This window comes from Acanthaster planci, linkage group LG15 (genome assembly GCF_054643075.1).
Source record: "Acanthaster planci isolate LZ-2023a linkage group LG15, COTS_SCS, whole genome shotgun sequence".
Classification (NCBI taxonomy): Eukaryota; Metazoa; Echinodermata; class Asteroidea; order Valvatida; family Acanthasteridae; genus Acanthaster; species Acanthaster planci.
This window is the reverse complement of record NC_141791.1, coordinates 7,438,596-7,462,320: the sequence shown is the minus strand read 5'-3', so window position 1 is coordinate 7,462,320 and position 23,725 is coordinate 7,438,596. Positions and strand designations below refer to the sequence as shown.

Genomic DNA, 23,725 nt, shown 5'->3' with positions numbered 1-23,725 from the left:
CCCTTGTACCCTGTTTAATTTCACACCACACCACACTACGTTCAGTTTGCTAGACGTACCCATCGTGCAGACTTACACAAGTCACATAACCCCAAACAGTAATGCGAGTAACCGAGTTTTAGGAAGATGTGTTGTATTGGCGCTGCACTGTGTCGGGCTTGAGTACACTGGTACCAGATTCTCCCAGCACCACAGTTGACAACAGTTGTGGTATATGATGGCTCCAGAGAATAACGAATCATTCTGAGAGAGTTAGGGTTAGATTGTGATGAAAAGATGGGACAGAGAGGCATTCCACTCCATGCCTTGGTTCAGTTTTTGCTCTTGTTTCTTTTGGGCAGAGGCGATTGCAGCGAATGCAGCGTCACCCTGATAGTCTGCCCAAGACCTTCTTGTATGCAGGCCAAGGATTTGTCATGGTAAGATAATGATCTCAACCTGTGAAATTTTGATGGCCTTTCCAAGGGGTGATGCTAAATTTCAGGGCTTTTTCCCCCACTTTGGGAAGGGAGCATAATGACTCCCCCCATTTGCTTTTTTTCTCAATTACTTTTTTCAAACAAATGGGGGGGGGTTCTGTTGGCCCCCTGAATCTGCCTGTGTCAGCTTTGTGAAGCCATTTATACTTATCTGATAAGCAGTGCTCCTAGTCATGATCATTTCAGTACGTTCATTTGTAGTTTCTCAGACCATTGGCTTATTGCTGTGGTGTAGCTGTGATTAATCACCTTCCAACAGCATTATTACACAAGGAACTTGTGCTGAAACGAGAAAATATTACTACTGCTGTCCACTACCAAGTTGAACTTTTCAAATGCTGACCCATCATTGTCATCTGCTCAAGAATGATGCAAAATTTCTTACAGCATAATTGCTCCTTTGAAATCTTAAGACAGAGCAATATTTGCTACAAGCCTGGCCTCGATATACAGCCACTTGAGGGCGACGCACGGGATTCAACCTTCACAGACTAGTTTGAACCTCAGTGATGGTGCATACTGACTAGGAGTCACTTAACCCAGATGATGAGTGGAGACGTTACACTCTACTGAATTCATCTGAATGTGTTTACATGCCCTCTGCATTCCAACATAGGAAATCTCTACATGTGTACATGCCTTGTGGCATAGCATGGTTAACAGCAAGCTCATGAAATCATTTCCTTTGACTGCCCATTTTCAGGGTTTTGTCATGGGTCTGTCCGGGGTCTTCACCAGCCCCATCAAGGGGGCCCATGACGGGGGCCTAAAGGGCTTCTTCAAGGGGATTGGTAAGGGCCTCTTGGGCCTTCTCAGTAAGCCAGCAGGTAGCTTAGTGGATGGGGTGACTGTCATCTTGGATGGAATTGAGAGAGCCACAGAATTGGGAGAGAACATCGTCATCAGGATGCGCATCCCAAGGTTTATCAATCCTAGTGTGGTAAGTTGAGAGGAGTTTGGTATTTGCTAGGTGATAATAAGGACACACTAGACCAAACATTTGAGAAAGATCTTCCCAGAGATGGTAGTAAATAATTCTTAAGATGCACCACCAGGAACTTCCTTGTCTAAAGGTGCTGTACTGCTGGAAATCGTTCACCCTGCTTGTTCATTAGATGCACAAGATGCAGTAATATGTAACGTGAAGTGAAGTATCTCTGGATGGCACATTGAAATTACAGCATTGCATATTAACCGTAACCCCCGGGCGATTTTTGCTAGGAACCCTCCTCTATCCTCCGAAATCTTCCAAAATGTCTTGAAAATGTTACTTGGAGGTGTGCCTGCCTGGTTTATCCTTAATCCTTCAAAATCCTCTGGCAATTCCTGTCATTATGCTGAGGCAGTGCGAATGGCATTCTTGAGCAGTGCAGTTGATTCAAAAGAAATATTGAATGTATGCATGACTGAGCAACAACAAGGCAAGGTCTAATCCACAGTCTCCACGCATGGCATCCTTCACAATCAGCCATGAACTTTTGCCATTCTCCCTCTGTCCTCCAAAACCGCCCAAAGGATTTTGGAGGATTGAGGAGGGGCTAGGGTTAGTGTTGCAAGGTACACGTTGTATATGCTGTCATTGGGGTTAGTGTAACCAGCATCTGTTTGTCTCCTATTATATTATGCAGTGAATGACCATTTTTAACATTCTTTGTTGGATTGAATATTTCCCTCCTTACTTTTTGTGTAATGTGTTCCATTTTTTAAAACATTTTATATCAATTCAACGATAGATATGGTTGCCAATATTTGCTAGATCAGGGGGGAAGACGTAAAGGCTCAGTAAAGATTTGCATTGACCAAGCCTTTTCTTCCTCTACGCTGTGCATGGTGTCACTAAGTGATTTTTCAAAGAAGAGTCTGCATAATGAGTCATTGTAAACCATCTACTTGTTTAACAAATTGTTATTAAAAAGAAAGGTAAGGAAGCAGTAGAAGTCAATGTAAACAAATTTAAACCATTTTTTTGATTTATGAAGGGTCTGGAGCCATACTCATTGTATGAAGCCAAGGGTAACTCCATACTGCATAAGATCCGTCGATCCGACTTGTATCAGACTGATGTGTACTTCTTTCATGCTGTGGTCACCTCAGACAGTACACCAGATGTAGTCCTCCTCACCGACAAGTAAGTGGGCATATCTGTCCCATTGGTGCCTCTTTTTCAATGCAGCTAGGCCTCCATGCAGCTCTCAAAAACTACATCTTGAATTTCCTCATTGTTCTGGATGCCCATTGGCACACTGATTTTAGTTGAACCTTTGTTTTCACTGAAACTTTCAAAAGTTTTTTCGAGGTGGAACTGGGTATTTTAGGCAAATAACCGGTAACCGCATTGTGTCTTCAAGGACTGCATCAGTGTCAAGGACAACCAGTACATCAGTGTAAGATGATGAATAATTTGAAATATATGCTTTACTATATCTGAATGTTTTAAACAACATTTTAAGATAATGAAACTTAGGCATGAAACCCAAAATAGTCTGGTACCGCCCCATTTTACAGAGTACAAAGATAGATTCAGGGAACATGATCAAAATGGCTTCCTTGTGAATATGATCTACTGTGTCATCAGATTAAATAGTCGCGCTGCAAATTTGCAACATACTGAACACGCCTTACTTGAAGCCAGCCAGTACTTGTATTTTTGTAACATGTGTCAGCAGTTTTTGAAAGCGCTGTTCTATGATAGCATCCTAACATGTTAGACCATTTGGCTCTTGACTGACTGATTTGTCATTTGTGTGTCAGGAGAATCCTGGTATTGGAGAGATGTCGATGGTGGGGTGGCTGGGACTTGGAGCAATGCGATCTCTTCAATTCATTGATTGGAGATCCAACACTGGGACCAAACAAGATCATCTACAAAGTCCAGGTAAGTTACAAAGTGGACTCCTTCGTATTGAAAACAAAATTGTTCAAGCTGATTAACAGCCTTATCAAACATCCAAGCCTTATATTGACTTTCTGCACTAGAGTTATGCCAGGATCCAATTGGTGTTTATTTTCTCCCTGAACACTTACATGTATGTTGACTTTGAATTGATAAGATCAGTTCCATTTTCATGGTACATGGGTACCTTCGACAAGGAGTTCTATGGTATTGTACCGTACATGTACATGTATTGCACCATGCTGGGATGGACAATAGCTTGTGTTGATGCGTGGATGGTGCATTAATGAAAATGGTTGGTGGTAGAGTTGAAGTTTACAAAGTTGCAGGTGACATGGTCATTTAAGGCATTGTAAACATCACCAGTTCAAGGGGACATGTCTGCCATGCTCTAATTTGTTGACAAGTTAATCATCACATTGGCCATATGTAACGCACTCAGTGCAAATGAGGTATCCTGATGAAAAATACACAGTATGTGCAGTAATTGCAAAATGTAAAAGGTTCCTGTTGCTTTACATTGTTCAAGATTCTTTTAACTCAAACATGGCTCTGGTGACTTGTTACTCACTGTCATAGATCATAAATTGCTCAAGTAAAAAACTAGTATCCTACGTCCTAGTGACGGAAATTGAGAATTTTGAGAAACTTATATTTTGACACCTGATGCGGGTAACAGGTTCCTTGTAAGAGTGCCGCTTTGGTTAGTATGGGCGTATTCATCACTCCATTTTGTACTGTTGCAAGTTTTCTTGATTTAATGACCTGATTTTTTTACTCTACAGCCAGAGGGTTCGGATATCGTCAATAGAGAAATTCGATGTGATGACGAGGAGACAGCACAGGTGAGTTGTTAGGATCAGCTCTCGCAGGAGGAGAAATTTCGCAGGAATTAATGCCAAGAATTTTCATAAATTCTGCCGTATTTCATGAGTTGCTCTCGCTCAGTGTCGTTGGGTCTTGGGGGTCTAGGGTCACTAGCTTTTCAAACAGAATGTATAAACAAAGACCTTGGCATATTGCTGTATGTGTTGCAGTGCTGACAGATGTCTGGAAAGGTGTAAAAGCGTCACACTGGCTTAGCAACGCTTGGTTCGTCTTGTATGAGTTTTCCCTCATTTTCCATAGGAACATAGATGTTTGCATTGCTTGACAAGGGTTTACCATTCCTTTGATAGCCAAGCTCATCCTCAAAAGAGCCCGGTCATTTTCACGACCCAATAGGGATGGGGGAAGGGGCGGAGAGTCTGTTCTATTTGCAGATCTTGGCAGTTCAATAACAGATTGGATTAAATCCAGTTTGCATCCGCTGAATTTCAGTTTAAGTGAAGCGAGGGGGGTTGTTGTGCGTGGTCATTTGTGATACACAATATTCAGTTTGTGAGTTTAGCTATTATGTACCAGTGCAGCGTCTATTAAACAGGTGTTACTGTTATTGGAAAACATTCATAGTCCCAGTAACTCAATGCCCCCTTGTCATTACTGTGGAATACAAGAAAATGTTAAATTTAAATGTTAAAGGTATCAGCATGTTTGTTTTTGACTATCTAGGACTATTTTTAGTGTATAGATTGTGTATCTTTCTAGTGTCAACATTATCAATCATACATGTGTTTGAACCACTATCTATGAAATGTGTACCTTTTTGGTTGGTTGGTTGCCAATTTGGGGTTATGGCTTTGAACTTGGAACTTTGAAGAGCAATGAAAATAAATATTTCTCTTTCATTTTGGTTTCCACTGTAACAGTGGGTGCTGACCAAACTTCAGGTGGCTCTCAACCAAACTAGCCTGGATAGCCCTGTCGTTGACGCCTTCCTGACAGACGTAGACCACTGATAGGCAAGACCCAGGCTCATTACACTGCAGTTCCAAGGTATGCGAGTCTCACACCAGCATCAATTCCATAGATACAGTGTATGCATAAATCTATGCATGTACATTGTAATGTATGTAATCATTGTATAAGTCAACAAGATATAAACTGTAAGGAAAAAAAGCAACAGTGTACCTTGGACACTACGCCCATTTGCAAAAGTTGGGCAGAGACAAATAATTCCGTGATAATATCCAACACCTGAAATGAGTCCATATGTAGCTACCCTTACTATGAGGTAGTCTGTTTACTTTTTATGATTGTTTGGAAGCGTATGGTACAGTGAGATACTACTGTAAAGTGTATGTCAAGAATTCTGTTAAATGTCCCTGTGATGTACCGTGATGGTAATATTGAAATATGTGTTGTTCTGCTTCAGTTGCAAATTGTGTGGCCAAAGACTATTTTGAACCATTCTTAAATGACAACAGTACTGTACTTGCATGAAATTATAGTTAAAAGTACTTTATTAATATATGTAATTGTACTCGGAATCAAAATTGAATTCACCTTTCCACTGAGCGTTGGAGGACTGAGTATACTCTTTGGTAACTTTAAGAGAGATCACAGAAATATGTCGTTGTTCAAGAGGAAAGCACTTAGTGTGTCAGTTTTCATTCCATTATTTTGCTATGGTATTTACTAAATGTTAACAGTCACTGTTGGTATTTGCCCACTCTGACAACAGTAAGTAACCCAGATATATGCTTTATATTATTGAAATGCTTGCTGCTTTTAACAAGATTAACAACATATAATGACCCTAACATTAAATAACATTACTTTTGTCTGTATGTCTTGGTCAAATTAACTATTGACTTAAATATTAAAAGAAATCATGGTATGGTCATAGTAGACTCTGGAACGCCATTCAGTTGAAATCTTTATTTTGTAGTTGTTCTTTGCAGGAAACTGGCTCTTAAATGTATACCTTGATAACACAGTTACATGTACTTTGTGTGATCAACGTTTGGCCAAATTCTTTAGTTTCCCACAGGTCATGGGAAACAGTGTTTTTCATGGCCATTTCTATTTTGTTTTCAATTTTGATTACTTCACATGTACTGAGATACAGTAGACACATTTATGTAATCAAACACTGTTCATTCCTGCTGTTTGCAGAAAGCAAAGTTAACTATTTGTAACATTGGTGAAATTGTTAGATGTTTAACTTTTAGTCTTTGTATTTGCTGGTTTTGTTTTCACTTTTAAATGCATTTTAATCAATTCTTAAACAACATTCAATGATATGGATTGGTTTTAAATGTGACGTTTAACATATTAACAGATAGATGTGTTTAAAGATGCTAAATGTTTCTTTTGAATAAGCATTGTTTCCTGTCAGCACTAATTTATCCATGAAATTTTAACAAGCCCTGAGCTGGACCAAAAGAGGGCGCAATTTTCCTAGCAGTGGAGGCTCCTTTGGTCGGAAATGCACTTCACTGGTTCGCAAACGACAATGACATGCACACAAGGGACGCGTTGCTACCAACAAAATGAACACTCCCCACCAACATGGCTCTTTTTAACTCATAAGGAGTGCCTCTTTGAGTAGAGTTTGTTTCTTCAATTAGAACTACAACCTAGAACCATTTATCGGTCATTTCATGATCTGGCCAGCATGTTTAGGTTGTTTGTGAGTTTTTATTGAAATTCTTTGCATTTGGAAGATGTGGTAGCAGTGTGTAAGAAATATTAACAATTTGCCGCAAGTTCTGCTCATAGCTAGAGGTAGTGACCTAAGGTGAAATATCAACAATTATTACCTAAACAATGGCCAAAAAATGTATTATTCAGGTAAAAATTTGAACTGAATCACCTTGTGCAAACGTGTATTGCTTTTGAGTTCCAATAGTCTTGTAATATTGCATTGTAGTTCACTTATTGTTGACTGTGTATTGACAATCCCAATTCTGAGATGTTTCAAATTGTACTTATGTAGGTTGGGAGTGTTCAATGTACTGTAGTTTTAATTAATGCCCTCACAAAATACACATGCAATCCTATATACATTGGCCTTTGAGGATCAGTGTCTCTTGTAATCTTGTTGGGATGAGATTCTGTAATGTTAACTGAAAATCAAGATGTTTTGTGTTTTTGTGGTGTAGTCTTTGTTTGACTAGTATCATTAGCAAGTGTTGTAGGTCAGATCCTCATATGAATGAATGGTTTGAGATCAGGCAAATTACAAAAGTATTACACCCCTCCTATCCCAAAGCATAATTAGGACACAAATCGGGGGACTAGTGCCCTTATTGATGGATGGGGTTTCCCTACCATCTGCAGTTTGAGTTGGTGATTTCAAACAAATGATTTTGAATTTCACCATAGTATGACAGGGACAAGACATCTGACTTCGGCAACTTTCAGGGGCATAAGTGTTTGGAACCAAAATCCTGACCCCCTCTCCCTCCCGTGGTGGGACTGGTTGGACACCATATTGATAATGTGACTTGTTGAAGCGTGGTGCACTGTAAAAATACAGCACAAGGTTCTTAAGTTTGAATAAGGGAAAGTCACAGCCATTCCTTTACACAGACAACACTTTATAGGCTGTTGGATTATATTGTGAATAGCTGTCATATTGAACTGATTACTTGTTAAGCATATTTCAGATAGTTGCTGGATTATTCCAAATATTCCCTTGTTTGTAACTGGTGCAAATAGCAGCAGCATAAATATGGTACCAGAAGGGGGCTTATGCAGGCATCTGTTAAGGTATACTGTCAGCAGTTTGGTTTCTGTTTATTCGTTTTAGTAAAATGTAACAGTTTTTCTTGTAAGTTGACCTGGCCTAAACAAAAGTTTGTTCTGTTAACATGATGAAGTTTAAGTTTGGGTCCAGTCTCAAGGAAAGTTTTTGTAAGGCTGAAAAAGTACAATAACCTTTGTTGTGTATCAAAAGCCAAACCAACTCAGAGTCATGTGCTTGATGTTCATTGTTGTGTCACCATTTCAACAACGAAAACTGCACCTTTGACGTTTACTTGCCGTCATCATAACTGCTGAAATACTGTATCTAAGAAAGGGGCAAGATTCAAGCCTGTATTTCCCGAGGCAGTATTAAAAACTTGTATTGATATTGGACCATTGAGGATTGTAAGGAAATCTTATAGGAAGTCTTGCGCTGGGATGTATTCTCAGCCCTGTGCAGTTTAAAGTTAAGGACAGAAAAGTCAGGTAAAATCATGATTTGAAATTTCACAATTGATAAGCGTAATCCATTTCTGTACTACCATTACCCTGAATTTAGCGTTATGACCTATCCTAGGAAAGTTCTTTTTTTCAGTTCGTATGTTTAATACTTTTCATTGCTCTTTGCAGTAACTTGTAAAAGCAATTGTGTGCAATATTAGAAAACTGTATATTGGAAATAAATCTTGAAGCTGCTGTAGAGCATTCCCATTGTGTCTTTGCTGATGAAGGTGGTGGACGGAGCATTAGGGCCTTCAGTAAGCTCACATTCATCAAACTGCAATGCACACCTAAACACTTTGCACTTTGGCTACATGTACGTCAAATGTGGCTGTAGTTGGAAGTCAGGCCGAGTCCAAATTATACTTACTACGGCTGGTAATTACTAAGTGTGAGTCAATCGGAACTTGATAAAGGTCCAAGTGGACCTCTGTATGCAGTCTACATTTTGTAGGCAGAGACAAAACTTACGATGTACCGGATCCAACGATTTTCCCATGGACAAGTGAGCGGGAGGAGGTTGTTTCCCGGCAAAATGAACGACGAAGAAACTTTCCTGCTACTGCAAACCTAAAACCACTGCCAATCTTGCAGCCAAAACAAGCTTCAAGTTCGAGTTCAATATGCAAGCAGCGGCGAACAACTAGGACCAGTACAAAAGCGGGCTTGTCTCCCGACATGCTCGAGTGTATGCAGGTAGGCCCTATGCATGCTTGGGCTGGCATGCTAGCCTTGCTAAGTTAAGCTCATCAGCGTTCACAGATGGAAAAATAGGCAAAGATTTCCATAAGAAGTTAGGTAGTTCTCCTCTGTTGTACCTGCAAAACTATGAGAAAGAGTTTCATGTAGGAAGTTCCCAAATCATGTCTGAAAAGAAAAGGTGCCTCTTCTTGTTCATTTTACTGGGAAACAATCTCCTCCCGCTCACTTGTCCATGGGAAAATCGTTGGATCCGGTACATCGTAAGTTTTGTCTCCGCCTACAAAATGTACACTGCATACAGAGGTCCACTTGGACTTCGCTTTGATTGCCTTGTTTCTCACGGACATCTGTCGCCTTTTGCCGTCCCAAGGGAAGTTTTAAAAAATGCAGCTCTGGCATTCGTTGAGTGCTTGATAAACTCAATGGACCAGGTCGATACTCAAGCCATATAGTATACGTTACACATAGCGTGTCACGTCAACGCATTCCTGCAACATCCCCACCTTTCACCCACAATGCACCGCGGTAAACACTGCATGACATGATTATGTTGTAGGTCTATTGCAATTTCAATAGACATGCAGTTAGACTGGACTGGAAAGCATGGGCCACTTCCAAAAACGCCTCGTTTTGAGGCTGCTACTTTGTGAAGTTGTAGTGACACTGACAATCAGTACAATTTGAACCAAGAGACATTGAAGAATTTCTGAGAGAGTGACAGCGAATGGTGTTCTTCATTTAGACCCTACTTGTATTCCGATAAGGAGAGACAAACAGAGTGCCCTCGGGTCACATACCAAAAAACACTGTTCTATCATTACCTTCCTGAAGCACACACTGGACAATTGAGTCCTCATCATAGAAACCCAGTAGTTGATAAAAAAAGACAGCGCCAATGGACATAACCACCTATCGACTTGACCATAAGTCAAATTTGATGGTACATTGATGTAACAGCACTGAGCCAACCTTGACAGCCAAACTTCTTTATTGAGGGAACTTAAAATTTTGTTTACACTTACTTAGATTTACTACATAGTTATCTTAGCGATTTTCTGAATCAGAATAGGGTCGGCCCATCGCCTTTTAATAGTGGGGTATTATTTTTCTATCGCCCAACCTTTAAGTTTGACATCGTTTTCAATCCTGTCTCTTTCCATTTATGACATGACAATGCCCTTGACATGGACCTGGTTGTATTTATGTAGCTTTTCGTTGTCACCAAGTGCAAAGTGCTTTGACATGTCTGGGCTGTATTTAGAGGCTGGTGGTTGTCGACCTATGGTTTCGGAGAGTGTACGTGTATAGTGAGCCGCATTCCCACAACACAGGCCCATATACTGGATGCCAAGATCAAGGCACTCTTGCCCAAATGCCACAATGTCATCGCGAGTACAGGCGGCGCAGTCCAAATTGGTTGGGAAAAGTTGCTTTCCTGCGTCATAAAAAATACAAACAGCATTGTTTACCCCGTACAGCTACTTCATGTTGTATTTCAAATCGTATTTTTTTTCACCACAGAAAGGCTAGACTAGTTCAGGATACAACCTTTGCTCTGCATATGCAAACAGATGTCTGTGACAGATTAGGAGTTACACATTAAGTTCCAATAACTAGTGAATTAATCAGATATTCCCCCTTTCACCTACCAGTCAACGGATCTTTCAACACCTGCATGTTTGGAGCATCCTCAGTTGTGCGATAAACTACAGGAAGAGCGGCAATAGGGACCTACATGTTTACAACAAGGACCTACATGTTTACAACAAGGACCTACATGTTTACAACAAGGACCTACATGTTTACAACAAGGACAAAATTAGAAAATGATTTCGTTTGTAATTATTCAACCATGATTGATATAACATTGACATTTTGTGAAGTTGACATTTTAACCGGCTGACAGTGATTTGCAAATATATTTCCCAGAGTGGGATGAATTACCTTGAGCACCTTCTTGAGTTCTTTTAGAAGTGGCACGGTAGTGGCTGGACCCCGAGCACAGTTCAAACCTAACACATCGGCACCAGCAACCTCAAGCTGCTGGAACGCTGCGCACATTTCCACACCGTCCAGAGTGCAAAGTTTACCGTCTACCACATTGCGGTAGAGAGACATAGTGATCACGGCAGGAAGGCCTGCATTGGAAGACGAAAATGTGTCAGCCAATATTGCTGTGGAAGTTTGGGGGTTGATGTGCAAATAAAAAGAGATCAAGTGTTCAGTCGTTTCAGACTTGTGAGTTAATTCCACCTTTCTCCCACGTTTCTGACAAACACTGAATTTATTTGCCAATTTTTCCGCAATCCAATTGTTAGTAGACAAAAGTTGCTTTTCTTATCAATTGATCATAAATGTTCAACAGCAAGCACGTTGTGTTGTTTTGTTATTACCTTTGCCATATTTTTTAATTGCTGTTAGAGCAATCATCGCTTCCCCGAGGTCACCGAATGTCTCTGCCACGATGAAATCAGCTCCTTCCTCCACTGCCCATGCTATCTGCTCCTGGTAGGGGGGTCGGGAAATTTGGGGAAAAAAACCTCAGGTGAACATTGTGGAGATTAAACCCACATAGCAGCAAGAGAAAAATTTACAGGATGAGTTTGCTTCTAACCCAAGTCAGGCATATGGAAGACTCAAGTCACGAAGGTGTAAAGCTAAAGGGGAACTACAATGCCAACCCGAGTTCCTCCATACACGGGGGAATTTAAAGTTACTAAATTCCATGTAGATCTGCGTGGTCACTTTTCAACTTTCCTCCCGTTTTTTATTGTCTGCACATTTGTATATCTGAAACACTTTGATTGCAGTATGCATTTTATTTCCTGTCGCTTCTGTGTTGATCAATGAGGTTGACCAACATGGTAACAACTTTTCATTTCTCCCCATTTTTGCAAGTTGTTTCTTTAAAATTTCAGCTTCAATAAAAACATCTAAATATTCATAATAACCGTCAAATTTTTTCAGTTCCAACGCAACTATAGTACTTTTTTCATGGTTTTGTTGCTGCCACAAATCGCATCACACAATAATACAAAAATGTTTTGATCCAAAAGGTGGTTGTTTGACAGCATTAAGCTGACAATGCAGATGGTTTACCTTGAATAGACCATCGATTTTCGGTTGACAATCTGGATGCTTTGAGTCGAATAATGTTGAATTGCAGATGTTCCCAGCCATGAGTGCTCCTGTCTCGTTGGCTACTTCTCTTGCAATACGTAAGGCCTGTCTGTTCATCAGTTCTAAATCCTTGTCTCGATCAATCAAGGCTAGCTTTTCACGATGGGCATAGTACTACAACAAAGAATTGGCATCCAGAAGATGATTTTTTCCAAAGGGCATTTACGACAAATTTGGTGACACTAGAATGATCTTGTTGGGGTGGGGAGGGGGGTCATTTGTGCTCAATCAGCTTTATTATCAGGTAATAATTGTTTTAATCATCGTTTAATAGGACATTATTAAATAATTTTTTGGACAGCGGTCATTATGCCTTGATGAATAAGCCTCCAAATTATGGGAGAGCTGTGATGCACTAAAACGGTGAGCTTTTCCAATGCAACGTTTACACCAGTATCAAGAATTTGTCATGGCACTGCATGAATTCTGGGAACACAGACTTGGATTACGCCCCAGTAGTTACGATTCCCCCAAAAGACTACAGAAAAGACTGCATAAACGTACCGTGAATGCCAAGACAACATCGCTCCCAGCATGAACAAACTCGCGATACAGCTGCCGTACAAGTTCTGGATGTTCCAGAACTACCTCTGGGACGAAGGCCCCAGCTTTGAGATACCCGCGACGCTCAAACACAAACAAGTAGCCTTCGGCACATATGACTCGCCCTCCATTTTTCAATCGCTCCAAAAGTCCTCCTGCGACAAAAACAAGTTCACAAAGGCCATAATGAACATTCACTGTGTAACCACCAATTCCCAACTAGCTGTTGCTTGACGTGTAAAGACTTATTATAAAATTATATCACATTATCATAGGCCTACATATATTCGGAATGCAGTGGACGATAACGAATCTTACGTGCTCTCACTGAATGCATTCCACATCTTACAAACTTCGTAAGCACACAATTACCAGATTACAGGTCAACCCTTTACCTATTTCCAGAACTGTAAGGTTTTCACAAACCAAACAGACTGATAGCCATGTACATGTAAAACTCCCATAAACACATTTTTGCTGTTTTGATTGTGCCAACTTTCCCTTCCATCACAGGTAGTTGTGCAACCAAATTTCTAGACCCGTAAACAGGGCCTGACGAATACCCCTCTGTCGTATACTGGGCCCTGTCCCGATTCAGAGGATTTCTTTCGAAAAAGTTATCCGGGATATCCGGGTGCATAACTAAACATCCGCTTGATTTTATGAGCTGAAATTGCACCGGTGTGTTCACTACTGTTAACTGTAGAAAACTCGCCCTTTTCTCAATTGAGGAAAAAAAATTGCCCTTTTTTGCCGTTTTCCCACTCCAGACGAAGTTTGCTCCACTTGCACTGTACTAAAGCGAGGCTGTTTTGTCACTGTCGTGTCACAGACGTCTTCGCGGCGTCCCAAATTTCAGTCGTATTCCCCAACGTAGTGCATTTATTTGAAAACGTTAAATTCAAAGAACCAGACTATATTCTACGATTTCATTTCGACCCCAAAAATCACCTGGTACCACCTCATTACGGGAATCAAATTGATACTGTACGTTTAGGAATACGGCAAGAATTTCACCATGTTAATCAGGACATAAGGTGAATAAACTTCCCCATCTGATTTCACCAAGAAGGCATGTATGAAATTTGGTTGCACAAATTGCTGTGATGGAAGAGTATGTTGGATCCACGGTTGGATCCACGAGACTTGGCTATCACAACGGTTTGTACGTGTATAAACCTTACAAGTTACAGTAATGACAGTTCTGGAAGTACCCTTTACCTTTGTTCTGGCTCGACATCCTGCTAAAGATACTTGCTCTGCGTGCATGTGAAGACCTCCAGCTCCCGCAAGGTGTTGGGACTCAATCTTGCCCTGACACGCCCCCTGTAGTATATTTTTATAACATTAAATATCAGTTCACGCTGAGTGACGGTTCAGTTGACCCCTTATTCCTTCCACGGTTGATCGTTCTATATTATCAATCTATCTTATACATACATGTATATCAAGGCCAAGCCTACATGCTTTGTTTGGTTCCAGATGACCGAACTTTTTCCGAACTTTGACCCGCCGATAACAAAGCTAAAGGGTACAGACCACTAATTCAAGTGAGAATTTCTGGCCAGCTCATTAGCATCAAAAGTGCCCCCGCAGTATCTTTTGAAAAAGGAGATTGTTTGGCCCCCAAAATGGTGAGATTATGTGAATCGTTGCCAGGATCAACTCCCTGGGTCTTTGAGCTTTCATGTGAGAGCAGAATGGCTAAAAACTACGGTTGAAAAATGGTCCTAAGTGCCCGAGAAAGTTGAGGGTTGCCACTTGAAAAATGGCTGCAATCAGACTTCCGAAAAATCACTTTTTTGGGGGGTGATTTTGTTTTGTGGGAATAATTAAAAATGTAATTGGTTAACCCACAAAAAATTGAAAAGAAATTGAAAGATAAGTGACAAGAATTTCATTTGTGTTTCAGAAATCTCAGGGATGTTGGCGTGCATGCTATAGGGCCCTGAACGGTGCTGATTTTACACTGTTTTCAATCGGGCTTGAATTAGTGGACTGGCCCCTTAAAGAGAGACTGTAATCGCCAGCATTTAAAAAGATCAATGGCACAACTATGGTGTATTATTTACGACACACATTTCTCTCTTTCTTTAGCCTCCCTCCAGGCGACGCAACTACACGACGCAACGGCACGACAGCTCCCTTGCGTCGTGGCGTCGGTCGAACCGTCGCCTTCTTGCCATTGCGTTGGTACACACGACGCTTTGCGTCGTGTCGTGCGTCGCGTTTGTTTCTCTTATAGCCTGGATGCGTTGGGGAGGGATTCTTTCACGAATGGTAAACATAGAAGAGTCGCGGGGTTTTGAGTTCACCAAAGTTAATTTTGTCGGGAAAAAACGGCAATACCAACACAGGGCACTCCACTTAGCGCAGACCAGGGTCTCTGAGCCCTGCTTTCTCAAATGCGAGGCACCTTGCTCGCATGTTTTGATTTGTGGTCCCTTCTCAGTGGCGTATAACCAAGAATCGAGGGGCCGGGGACACCGTGCCCACCCACCCCCATTCCCGGTGCTCCCCTCATCAGGTGCCCCTCCCCCCACTGAAAGAAAACGGATGAATGGATATTCAACATGGCCCCAGTAAAAGCCTAGCTACGCCACTTCTTCAATTCAGTTAAACAGAGTTTGTGCGCCTGTGCAGTTCAAGACGTTGCCCTGACCGGTTTTGGGTTTTTACCAACTTACATGTATTTGAAGGACGTGATCGAGACGTCCCCTTGTGCTCACGACTTGCGTACCAAGACAAAAACCTTTTGCTCCTCGCTCAATCACAGGGAATTTGTTACTGCCGACCGACTTTGAGGAATATGTCGTATTTAGTAGCCATTTTTAATTACATAAACGTTACCATTTGAAATTCGATTTTTAACTTTTTAAAGCTTTGGACTTGAAGGTTTTCATGGTGAAAGAACAATGTGAATAAAAAACGATTGTGGTTACACCATAGATAAATCTCTTTCTTGAGTATGTGTGGTTCTGAGAAGAACCGGGGAATAACTCGACCTTTCTTATAGTGTACTCTGTCCATCTTCAGGAGACTGCAGGATTTTGAGTGGGAGTGGAGCTTATATGGTGTAGAGAAGGATCCAGATGTAGGACTTAGCTGGGTGAAGCGCTGAGGCGGGAACAGTGAAGGCGGGAACAATGGATGCTGCACTGGATCCTGGTACTGCATGACCTGAGTGTGTGCTTACTCAAGGGTGTCAGTTGGAGTTGGCAGTGGGAGAGTGAACAGCCGGGTGCCAAGGGTAGAGAAGACCCATAGGCTAACAAAAGCTTCTCTCCCTTTTTCTTCTGCGCTTTTGAACTTGTTTTGTAGAGATCGCACATTAGGAATGAAAAAGTGTTAAATGTTAAGAAAAAGAACAGGATAAGAAAATACTGTGGAATATTTCATTTTGGGGCTAATTTGTCTGGCAAGGACAGCCACGGAATACAAGATTAATATATCACTGGAAAAATGGATCGAGAGTATGTAGACATACCGTAATTTGTACGGGCAAATTTAGAGTTCTACCTTGAAAGAATTTCAACTGAAATTATTTCTACTATTTTGAATACCTGGAATGTCCCTTATGTCCTTAAAAAGTCCCTGAAGAACCTCTCTGGGAAAAGTTTTGAAAATCCGCATGGGTGTTATTGAACAAAAATGGTGTTCTTTACGCATATATAGGCCTATTCTTCTCATCATCGTTTGAGCATAGGCTGTTATCAAGCATGTCTTTACTGCTTTACGATTAGTTCTGATTTTACAGGTCACGGTATATGTTGACCTTTTATCGTCACGTTAATTTTGATAGCTTAAAGTAGGACTTGGACATTATGCTCGGAACGAATTTCTTACTGGCCGTGGGCTTCAGTCGTACACAGAGGGGTACAACGTAATGTGCGCCTCTGTATTTTCCACCCAGTACCCATGCATACAGTGCATTACATTTTAAAAATTTTCCACGAAATATGTAAACACAGCTAAATATTTGAAATACTGTAAGAAACTTTTGTCAGGTCAAACGAATATGCCACAACAAGTGCCGGCTGGTGATAAGGACATTGCATTGTGGTCGAATCCTGGTCACGGCATTTTCCTTTTTGAAGAGTTTGAAGAGATCCTGGAAAGTAAAAGGTTATGCAGAGACATTCCAGAACCCTCGCGTTGTCTGCCTATGGGGATTTTACTTGGGCCGTCCTGTCACGTTCGACAATTTTAGGAAGACAGATTCCTAACCTGAAACCACCCAATGAAACACTCGTGTCGTATTGTTCCCTTGTCTCCCCCAGTAATAGTAGGAAAAGTCACCTCGGGATGCGTAAAAAACGAATTTCATTAAGAACCTTTCACTTCCGACAGTATCGTTCCTTGGTCTCCTTGTTCACGAACGTTTGTTTTTATTCCCCGTACTTACGTGAAAACAAGATTGTACAACTCTGCAAAGATTTACCTGTACCTGCAGTCGATGGGTTCTAGATTCAGTCAGTTGACCTGACGCAGTTTTTGTCAGAAAAGGTTAGATTATAGGGCCTACATTAAATCTTTCGTAAAAGCCGCTATTGCTTTAAGTTGATTTCCTTATAAATTGCAAAATCCTTAAAATAATTTGGTCAGTTTTATTTTGGCTTTTACCGAAAGACTACCACAAAGTTTAATTTCGTTACTGTTCGTCTGCTTGCGAGACTACCGAATTGCACTGCACTTCATCCATTTTAAAGTGTCGGAAGTGATGAGTCAATTTTTGGCAGGAGTAGGCCTATTTCCTTTTAGGTCTAGTTTTCAGTTTCCATAATTGACATGCTATCAAATATTTTACAAAAGACCCTTGTACGAGTAGAATTTTTACGAAGTAGCTGAACGCAAGAATACTTATTTTTCCTGTCCAAGGGTTCCGGAAGCGCGCCATCAGGGATCAACTTTGAGGTTCCATTCTAGGTAATATGTTTTCAGCCAAGATCGGAGGGACAGAAGACAAATCAGTTACAACTATGATGCATCCGCTTGATTCCTGACACTTATAATTCCTGAGTCAACTCAGTGAGTTTATTGCATGATTGTTGAAGTTGAATCAGTGGGGAACTTTGTCAGAACAGCTATATAATATGATCGCGTCTTTATATGCCCCAGCAGAACGCAACCCCTCCCCTTTTGTTCATTTACACATTGCATAGTTGTGGCAGTATAAGGCATTTGGAGGTTACCAGATGTTGATTATCATAAATGGCAACGATATTGCCTCACTGAAGTAGAAAAGCCGTCCTCAGCCAGTAGATCTCGTAACGTTTAACAAAAAAACAAATAAAATAAATTGTCAGAGCGTTGGAAACCGTTTCGAACTGGACAGCCCCATTAACGTCCTCTGTTTATATAGGGCAGAAATTACATCCTCTATACTCACACAATACGAAAAGATTTTTTTGGTTTAAACCGTGCACAAATTTGCTTGAACGTTTCGTGTAAAATGTAAATAGAATAAATGACAGTCAAAGGTAACTTCAATTTTGAATTAAACGTGCTTAGCGACGCGTTTCAGCTCTTCATCACAGCATATGTGAACGTCACTTTATTTACGTTATCAACCTTTCATCACTGAAAAAGTTTGGTATCCAACTTCGGTAACACGAAGCATTATGTCACTGCTTCTGTTGACGATCGATGGGGTCATTGCCATCATCCATTCACTGCGATATCCGCATATAATGACGACTCTAAGGACCAAAGATACTGTCGGGGCCCTGTGGACATTAGTTTTATTGGAACACGTAGTTTTATATGGTGCAAATTTCCAATGCGAAGTATCCCTGCAAACCCATTATCGTTGCGATCATTCTGAAGATGAAATTTTCGTTTATTTGTCTATTTCCACACTCACATTTTCGCTTAGAGTTATCTTTGCATTGTATTTTTATATCCTACAAGTCGCCCGACGTCAGGCACGGCGCATTGTTGATCAAAATCAAGTAGGAATCGCATTTGAAAACGGCCAACAGCGATTCAGCACCACGGGAACCGTGTTTCTCAGCTGGACACCAACGCTCCTTCTGTTGTTCATTCCAGTATGCTCTTCACTTCTAAGGCAGTGCTGTTCAGTAACAGTTGGCTCAATGTAATCATTTATCACTGGAGAAACAAGGAACTTCGGCAAGCCCAACGTAATGCGATATCCTACATAACTCAGTGCTGTCGTTGACACTTTTTGCAAGTGTGAAGTAAGAGAAATTTGACCAAAACCATGTCTAGAAGATGATTTTAACAGAAGATTTAATGTTCCCCTGACCTTAACCTTTGGACAGTGTTACTTCAATAATACAGTTTACGCCCGCTAAGTCAGTTGACCTTGGGTATCGAACGTCGACAAACATGGCGCCCTCCTATAGCAGTACAGTGTGTCACAAGTGTTCAGTTACCATAAATAATGCCGACGGTCAGTACAATACGTAGACTATGACGTGCTTAGTATTATACTGAAAGTTGTCTTTGTTTTTGGTAAAAACACTCAAAACACACTTTGCTATGGGGGACGTCATGTTTCTTGATGATTGCTACCTTAGATAGGTCGCGTGACTCAAATTCTGCCTGAAAGTAAACACGAACGCGGTTTACTAATCAGCACTCCAAGTCGCCTAAACTTCAAAAGAACTCTTGATGCAGTTTAACAGTACTGAACAGTAACCTCGGAGTATGGAGCTGGGCAGATTAAATTCAGACAACAAGAAACGTTATGATATCATCAGATCTGTTTGTCAAAGTTAAGTCTCAAGGCGTTTTCATGCTTCAGGTGAATGCGAAAGCACAGTGAATTTGACGTCACAAAACCTTTGCAGCCAGATTTGTTCGAGTTGAAATAATGTTCAACTTGGCGAATTCGAAGAGCGATTGTTACCTCACGAATTTGTGTTCGTTTTCGCTTTTAGGCCAAGGTACGAACCGGCCTTTAAGCCTCGTGAGCGATATTATAGATTAATATTTTTTATACAATATGGCCCTATTGATCCAATTAAAGATTCCAAAGATGTGGCAGTTATACTTTACAAGAGGTTGCGAATAAGTAAATGCAAGTTTTTATAATTTCGGAAAATTCAGTTAATGGTTCGAGACTAGTAATTGATTCCTGTGTGGCAGGATCGAGCGAGACACGACCTTTAATTAAATTTCTGGGTGACAAGACAGATTCTTGTCTTACAACACTAAGTGCACATGAGTTAGCAATACACTGTACATAAGCCAACTCACACGTCTGGACTGGTCCTTGTCAACTTTCTGAGGGTCGCGTATGGTGGGCTCTTTTCAATCAGGGTTAACGTAACTGAACACAACAAAAGTGAATAAATGATCTCAGTAAGGATACCATCGTCTTGTTGAGGTTGAGTGGAACAACTGATAAGACTCGATCTGATAAGACTCCACCAAAGCTTCCTGGTTCTTTTGCGTCCTTCAACTCATGGTTTCATAATGCGAAAAGACTGGGGTGTGATTACGGTCACGTGTACAATTTCTGTGATAAAATTGTCGCTTGCAAGGTCACCATTTACACAACAAAACGTGCATTTGAGCTAATCGCCTGAACAGTCCGCCTCAGACTTCAACTCATGCAAGCAAATTTATTGGACGCACAAATTTAGCATGTATTTCCACAGTGGGTCTTATTGCAGTGGGAAATTTCAACTCCAGCAGGCCTAGTCAGTCTTGATGGATTACAAAACAGGATACAAATTACACGTTAAATGCTTGAGTTTCACGCTAATCACAAGGTGATCTTATATTTGTTATCATTTGTCATACGCTTAGTCAAAGTGCCGCTGAGTTGAGAGGTAAACTGCCCTGAACATTTCCTTGAAAATTGGTGCGTGGGGCAAACATTTCCTGCATGGTATTTTTTTGGCATTGCGTCAGCAATGGTTGTGAGTGCAGTGGGAAACTGCCATGGAAGTTTCCTTGAAGGAATGCGCATGCGTAACATACTTCCTGCGCGATAGCTTTTAGGTACCTACTGCTATTTCCTTGCTCAGGCAGTTGAGTGGCAGAGAAAAGCGGTTAGTTGTCAGTCACATAGTTAACAAAGATGGATCGAGGATGTTGGATGCTGCGCGCGCTGTGCTTGGCATTAGTTCTTGGTGCAGAGAAACAAGGCGTCGACGCCCAAAGAGTCTCAGTCGACATAGAAAAAGTGTCCCCACGGGGCGACCCCGTGCAGGGTGACGCGGTAACGCTGCGATGCCAGATTTTCGGACTCTCTGAGGGCCACACCGTCGAGTGGACGAGGGAAGGAACGACGGAGGAGGTGTTAGCGAGAAACGGCGAAAGTTTGCGAGAAAAATTTGCCGTCAACGGTTTCTACTCAGTGTCCGCTTCCACTGCCTCCAGAACCGTGTTGCTAGATATCACTAATGTCAGTTGCAACGAAGATAGTGGGATGTACTTCTGCAGTGTCAAGAATCAAGAGACCATATCGGTATCAGCTGGGTTGTATTTAACCATCTTGTACTTTCCGATTCCAATCTGTTTCCCAAGCGGATCATTCACAATTAAGGAAGGGGCTGCTCAGTATTTAAGCTTCAAAGTTGAGCGTGGAGAGCCACCAGTCACCACGCTTCGTCTGACACGTGACTATGATTACAATTGGATAACTTCCATGGTAGATAACAATGTACAGATGCAGTCGTTTGAGAGAATAATTCAAAAAATCGACGACGGCAAAGTGTTTAATTTCTCCATATCCTCGGCCGGGTTTCCGCGACTGACGCGCACATGTAGCATTGGGCCCATTAACGTGCTTACCATGACGACGCCTGGGATTAGAATGACTGAGTCGAATAACAATACAACAGTCACTGACAGGCAGGAAACCGAAATTGCATCGACTGTGGTAACGCTTAGCTCTGAAGCCGTCACGCTTCCGGACGAAATGCCAACCACCAGAATGACTGACCTGTCTTTTTGTCATCTTTGCCAGTCTCCATCTATTCTCTTGGACAAATTCCCCTGGATTGCTGCCATGTCAGGAAGTCTTGCCTTGCTCTTCATTTCCCTCATCGGTAACATCTGCCTTCTCTGCGAGAGACATCGTAGTAAACCCAGGAAACAGATAGCCGAGTGGTCACATGAGGAGTTCATGGAGCTCAAGCCAGTTCCCGGTTTATCGAAACGCCGCGCGGATGAAGACGAGGAAAACGGCAACTACGCAGAAATACTGGAGCTGAAAAAGAGTGCTGAAATTCAGCATACGTATTACAAACGAGAGGAGTTGACCCGTGATGAGGCTCCGCAGTACGATACACCTCGTCCACAGGAGCAAGTTACTACCCCAGTCCACATAATGCAACATCAGTATCAGAACACGAAAAGATTTGTCCCTTCCTCGTCTTAACGGGAGTTTTTAACATGTTTACTTTGGCATCATCTTATGCTCCTGTTACTTGCAAAATTTACATAATTTTATCCACAAAGGAAATAAAAAGCTTATTAAAGCCCAGATTTTTAAATTCAATATTATAAATAATACTGTGCACATGATTAGACAAAAGAATAACCTTGGATGTTGAGGACCTTAATGTATACAGCACGATATATCCATATTGTTCATGGACGGAATATACGTCATATTTTTTTCCATGTGAAGCTTGTGAAGTACTGCTCGTATTATGAAGTCACTTTAGCGGAGGCTCGTCACTGGCTTAGTCTTCCACGTCGACGACGTGACCAATAAGGCCTTTATACATTAGGACTGATAGATGTCCTTGGCATTTTTGTACTTCAAACATTTACACCTCGCAAAAATATTACAAAGTTGGGGATGAGGGGCACCGTCTGTATCGCTAATTTACAAGTTTCCATATTGTAACATCTACATTACGCTGTTCAAACATTGAAAGAAAAAGAAATCTATGAATTTGTGGGATTAAATAAGGACTTGCAGTAACCATTTTTTAGAATCACACCGTCATCGTTGCAGCAGGTTCAGTGATAGGATTATAAATAAATACAATTAGTTTTCTCAACGCTTCAGCAAAGATGAAGTCTCTTTTATCTGTTATGTTGAACGACCAATCGGAACACGAAGACCTATAATTTGGATCTAATTACGCCATCTTCGTTCTCGCAGATTAAATTTTAAAACCTTTTAACGGGTCTCCTGGATTTCAATTATATATGGATGACTCATGAAAGAGGCCAATTTATTTACCCTTCTCCGTGCAATTTTGCCCAACACGCTGGGGAAACCCGACTTCTATAAAGGTTATAATCGTGACTCTTCACGAAGTGTGAAGACTAGTTCCTCTCAAGACTGACATAGTAAAGTTCATGGTGCATTGCAAGAGAGTTGTGTAATAAAAATGCTCATGCCTTCAGGTTCGCTCGTCACTTGGCCGATAGCTTTGCACAGACTTTAGTGAAGGAAAACGTCAACCGGGGTCACAGCCATTAGTCTTTATAATGGAGATCATTGGTCACAGCTAACGACGCGCTGAGAATTGTGGGTAAGTTTCTGTCGGGCGCGTCAGCTCGCTCAATGCGTTAATTATTCAAGCGGCGGTTACCAATTCAACTTTTTGCTTTTTTCCCTCCTTGCTACAGATATTCTCATTACACTTTATTCGTTCACCCAAAATTGATCAAAATAACCACTGATGTTAAATATATCGCCAAAGACACGTGGTCAGTGATACTTAGTGGAAAGATAAATTACCACACAGTGATTGTTCTAAGGCCATGTCTTTATAGTCGACACGTTGCCCCTATCAAAGCATTGCCATTGGCGTACCAAAAATTTTAAAATAACACTTGTTCACAGGAAGTGCTAACCTCGTGGCCACAGGTCGTGCACAGTGTAGCCAAAGACATCAGTCCTTTCCAGCGCCCTGTT

At 41.3% G+C, this 23,725-nt stretch overlaps 3 protein-coding genes across 6 annotated transcripts in view; 2 read left to right on the top strand and 1 right to left on the bottom strand.

Moving 5' to 3' along the window:
• LOC110984633 (intermembrane lipid transfer protein VPS13A-like) overlaps positions 1 to 8,644 on the top strand; it is a 95,006-nt gene extending 86,362 nt beyond the window's left edge. For all 4 annotated transcript variants that reach the window (XM_087146223.1, XM_087146220.1, XM_087146221.1 and 1 more), the window contains 6 exons: positions 342 to 419; positions 1,183 to 1,419; positions 2,459 to 2,607; positions 3,231 to 3,354; positions 4,158 to 4,217; positions 5,121 to 8,644. In XM_087146223.1, the coding sequence (XP_087002349.1) occupies positions 342 to 419; positions 1,183 to 1,419; positions 2,459 to 2,607; positions 3,231 to 3,354; positions 4,158 to 4,217; positions 5,121 to 5,210 (738 nt within the window). In that variant the 3' untranslated portion in view covers positions 5,211 to 8,644. The remainder of the gene's footprint in view (positions 1 to 341; positions 420 to 1,182; positions 1,420 to 2,458; positions 2,608 to 3,230; positions 3,355 to 4,157; positions 4,218 to 5,120) is intronic.
• A 1,228-nt stretch (positions 8,645 to 9,872) lies between these two features.
• On the bottom strand, positions 9,873 to 14,318 carry LOC110984631 (betaine--homocysteine S-methyltransferase 1-like). The gene is made up of 7 exons (XM_022244998.2): positions 14,092 to 14,318; positions 12,832 to 13,025; positions 12,247 to 12,441; positions 11,541 to 11,652; positions 11,092 to 11,285; positions 10,797 to 10,878; positions 9,873 to 10,582 (listed from the first exon to the last, which is right to left on the bottom strand). Exons 1-7 carry the CDS (start codon positions 14,108 to 14,110, stop codon positions 10,308 to 10,310), a joined length of 1,071 nt encoding a protein of 356 aa, XP_022100690.2. The 5' UTR covers positions 14,111 to 14,318; the 3' UTR covers positions 9,873 to 10,307.
• Positions 14,319 to 20,920: 6,602 nt separating this feature from the next.
• LOC147796647 (uncharacterized) lies at positions 20,921 to 23,198 on the top strand. The gene has a single exon (XM_087146986.1). The coding sequence runs from the start codon at positions 20,924 to 20,926 to the stop codon at positions 22,226 to 22,228; it is 1,305 nt and encodes a 434-aa protein (XP_087003112.1). The 5' UTR covers positions 20,921 to 20,923; the 3' UTR covers positions 22,229 to 23,198.
• The last annotated feature ends 527 nt before the right edge of the window (positions 23,199 to 23,725 follow it).

Coding starts and splice junctions, on each gene's coding strand:
- LOC110984631 (XM_022244998.2), bottom strand. Junction 12,442..12,831: donor ATGTTGTCTTGGCATTCACG/GTACGTTTATGC, acceptor TCTTTGTTGTAG/TACTATGCCCATCGTGAAAA. Junction 11,286..11,540: donor AATTAAAAAATATGGCAAAG/GTAATAACAAAA, acceptor CTTCCAATGCAG/GCCTTCCTGCCGTGATCACT.
- LOC147796647 (XM_087146986.1), top strand. CDS start 20,924: ATGGATCGAGGATGTTGGATGCTGCGCGCGCTGTGCTTGGCATTAGTT.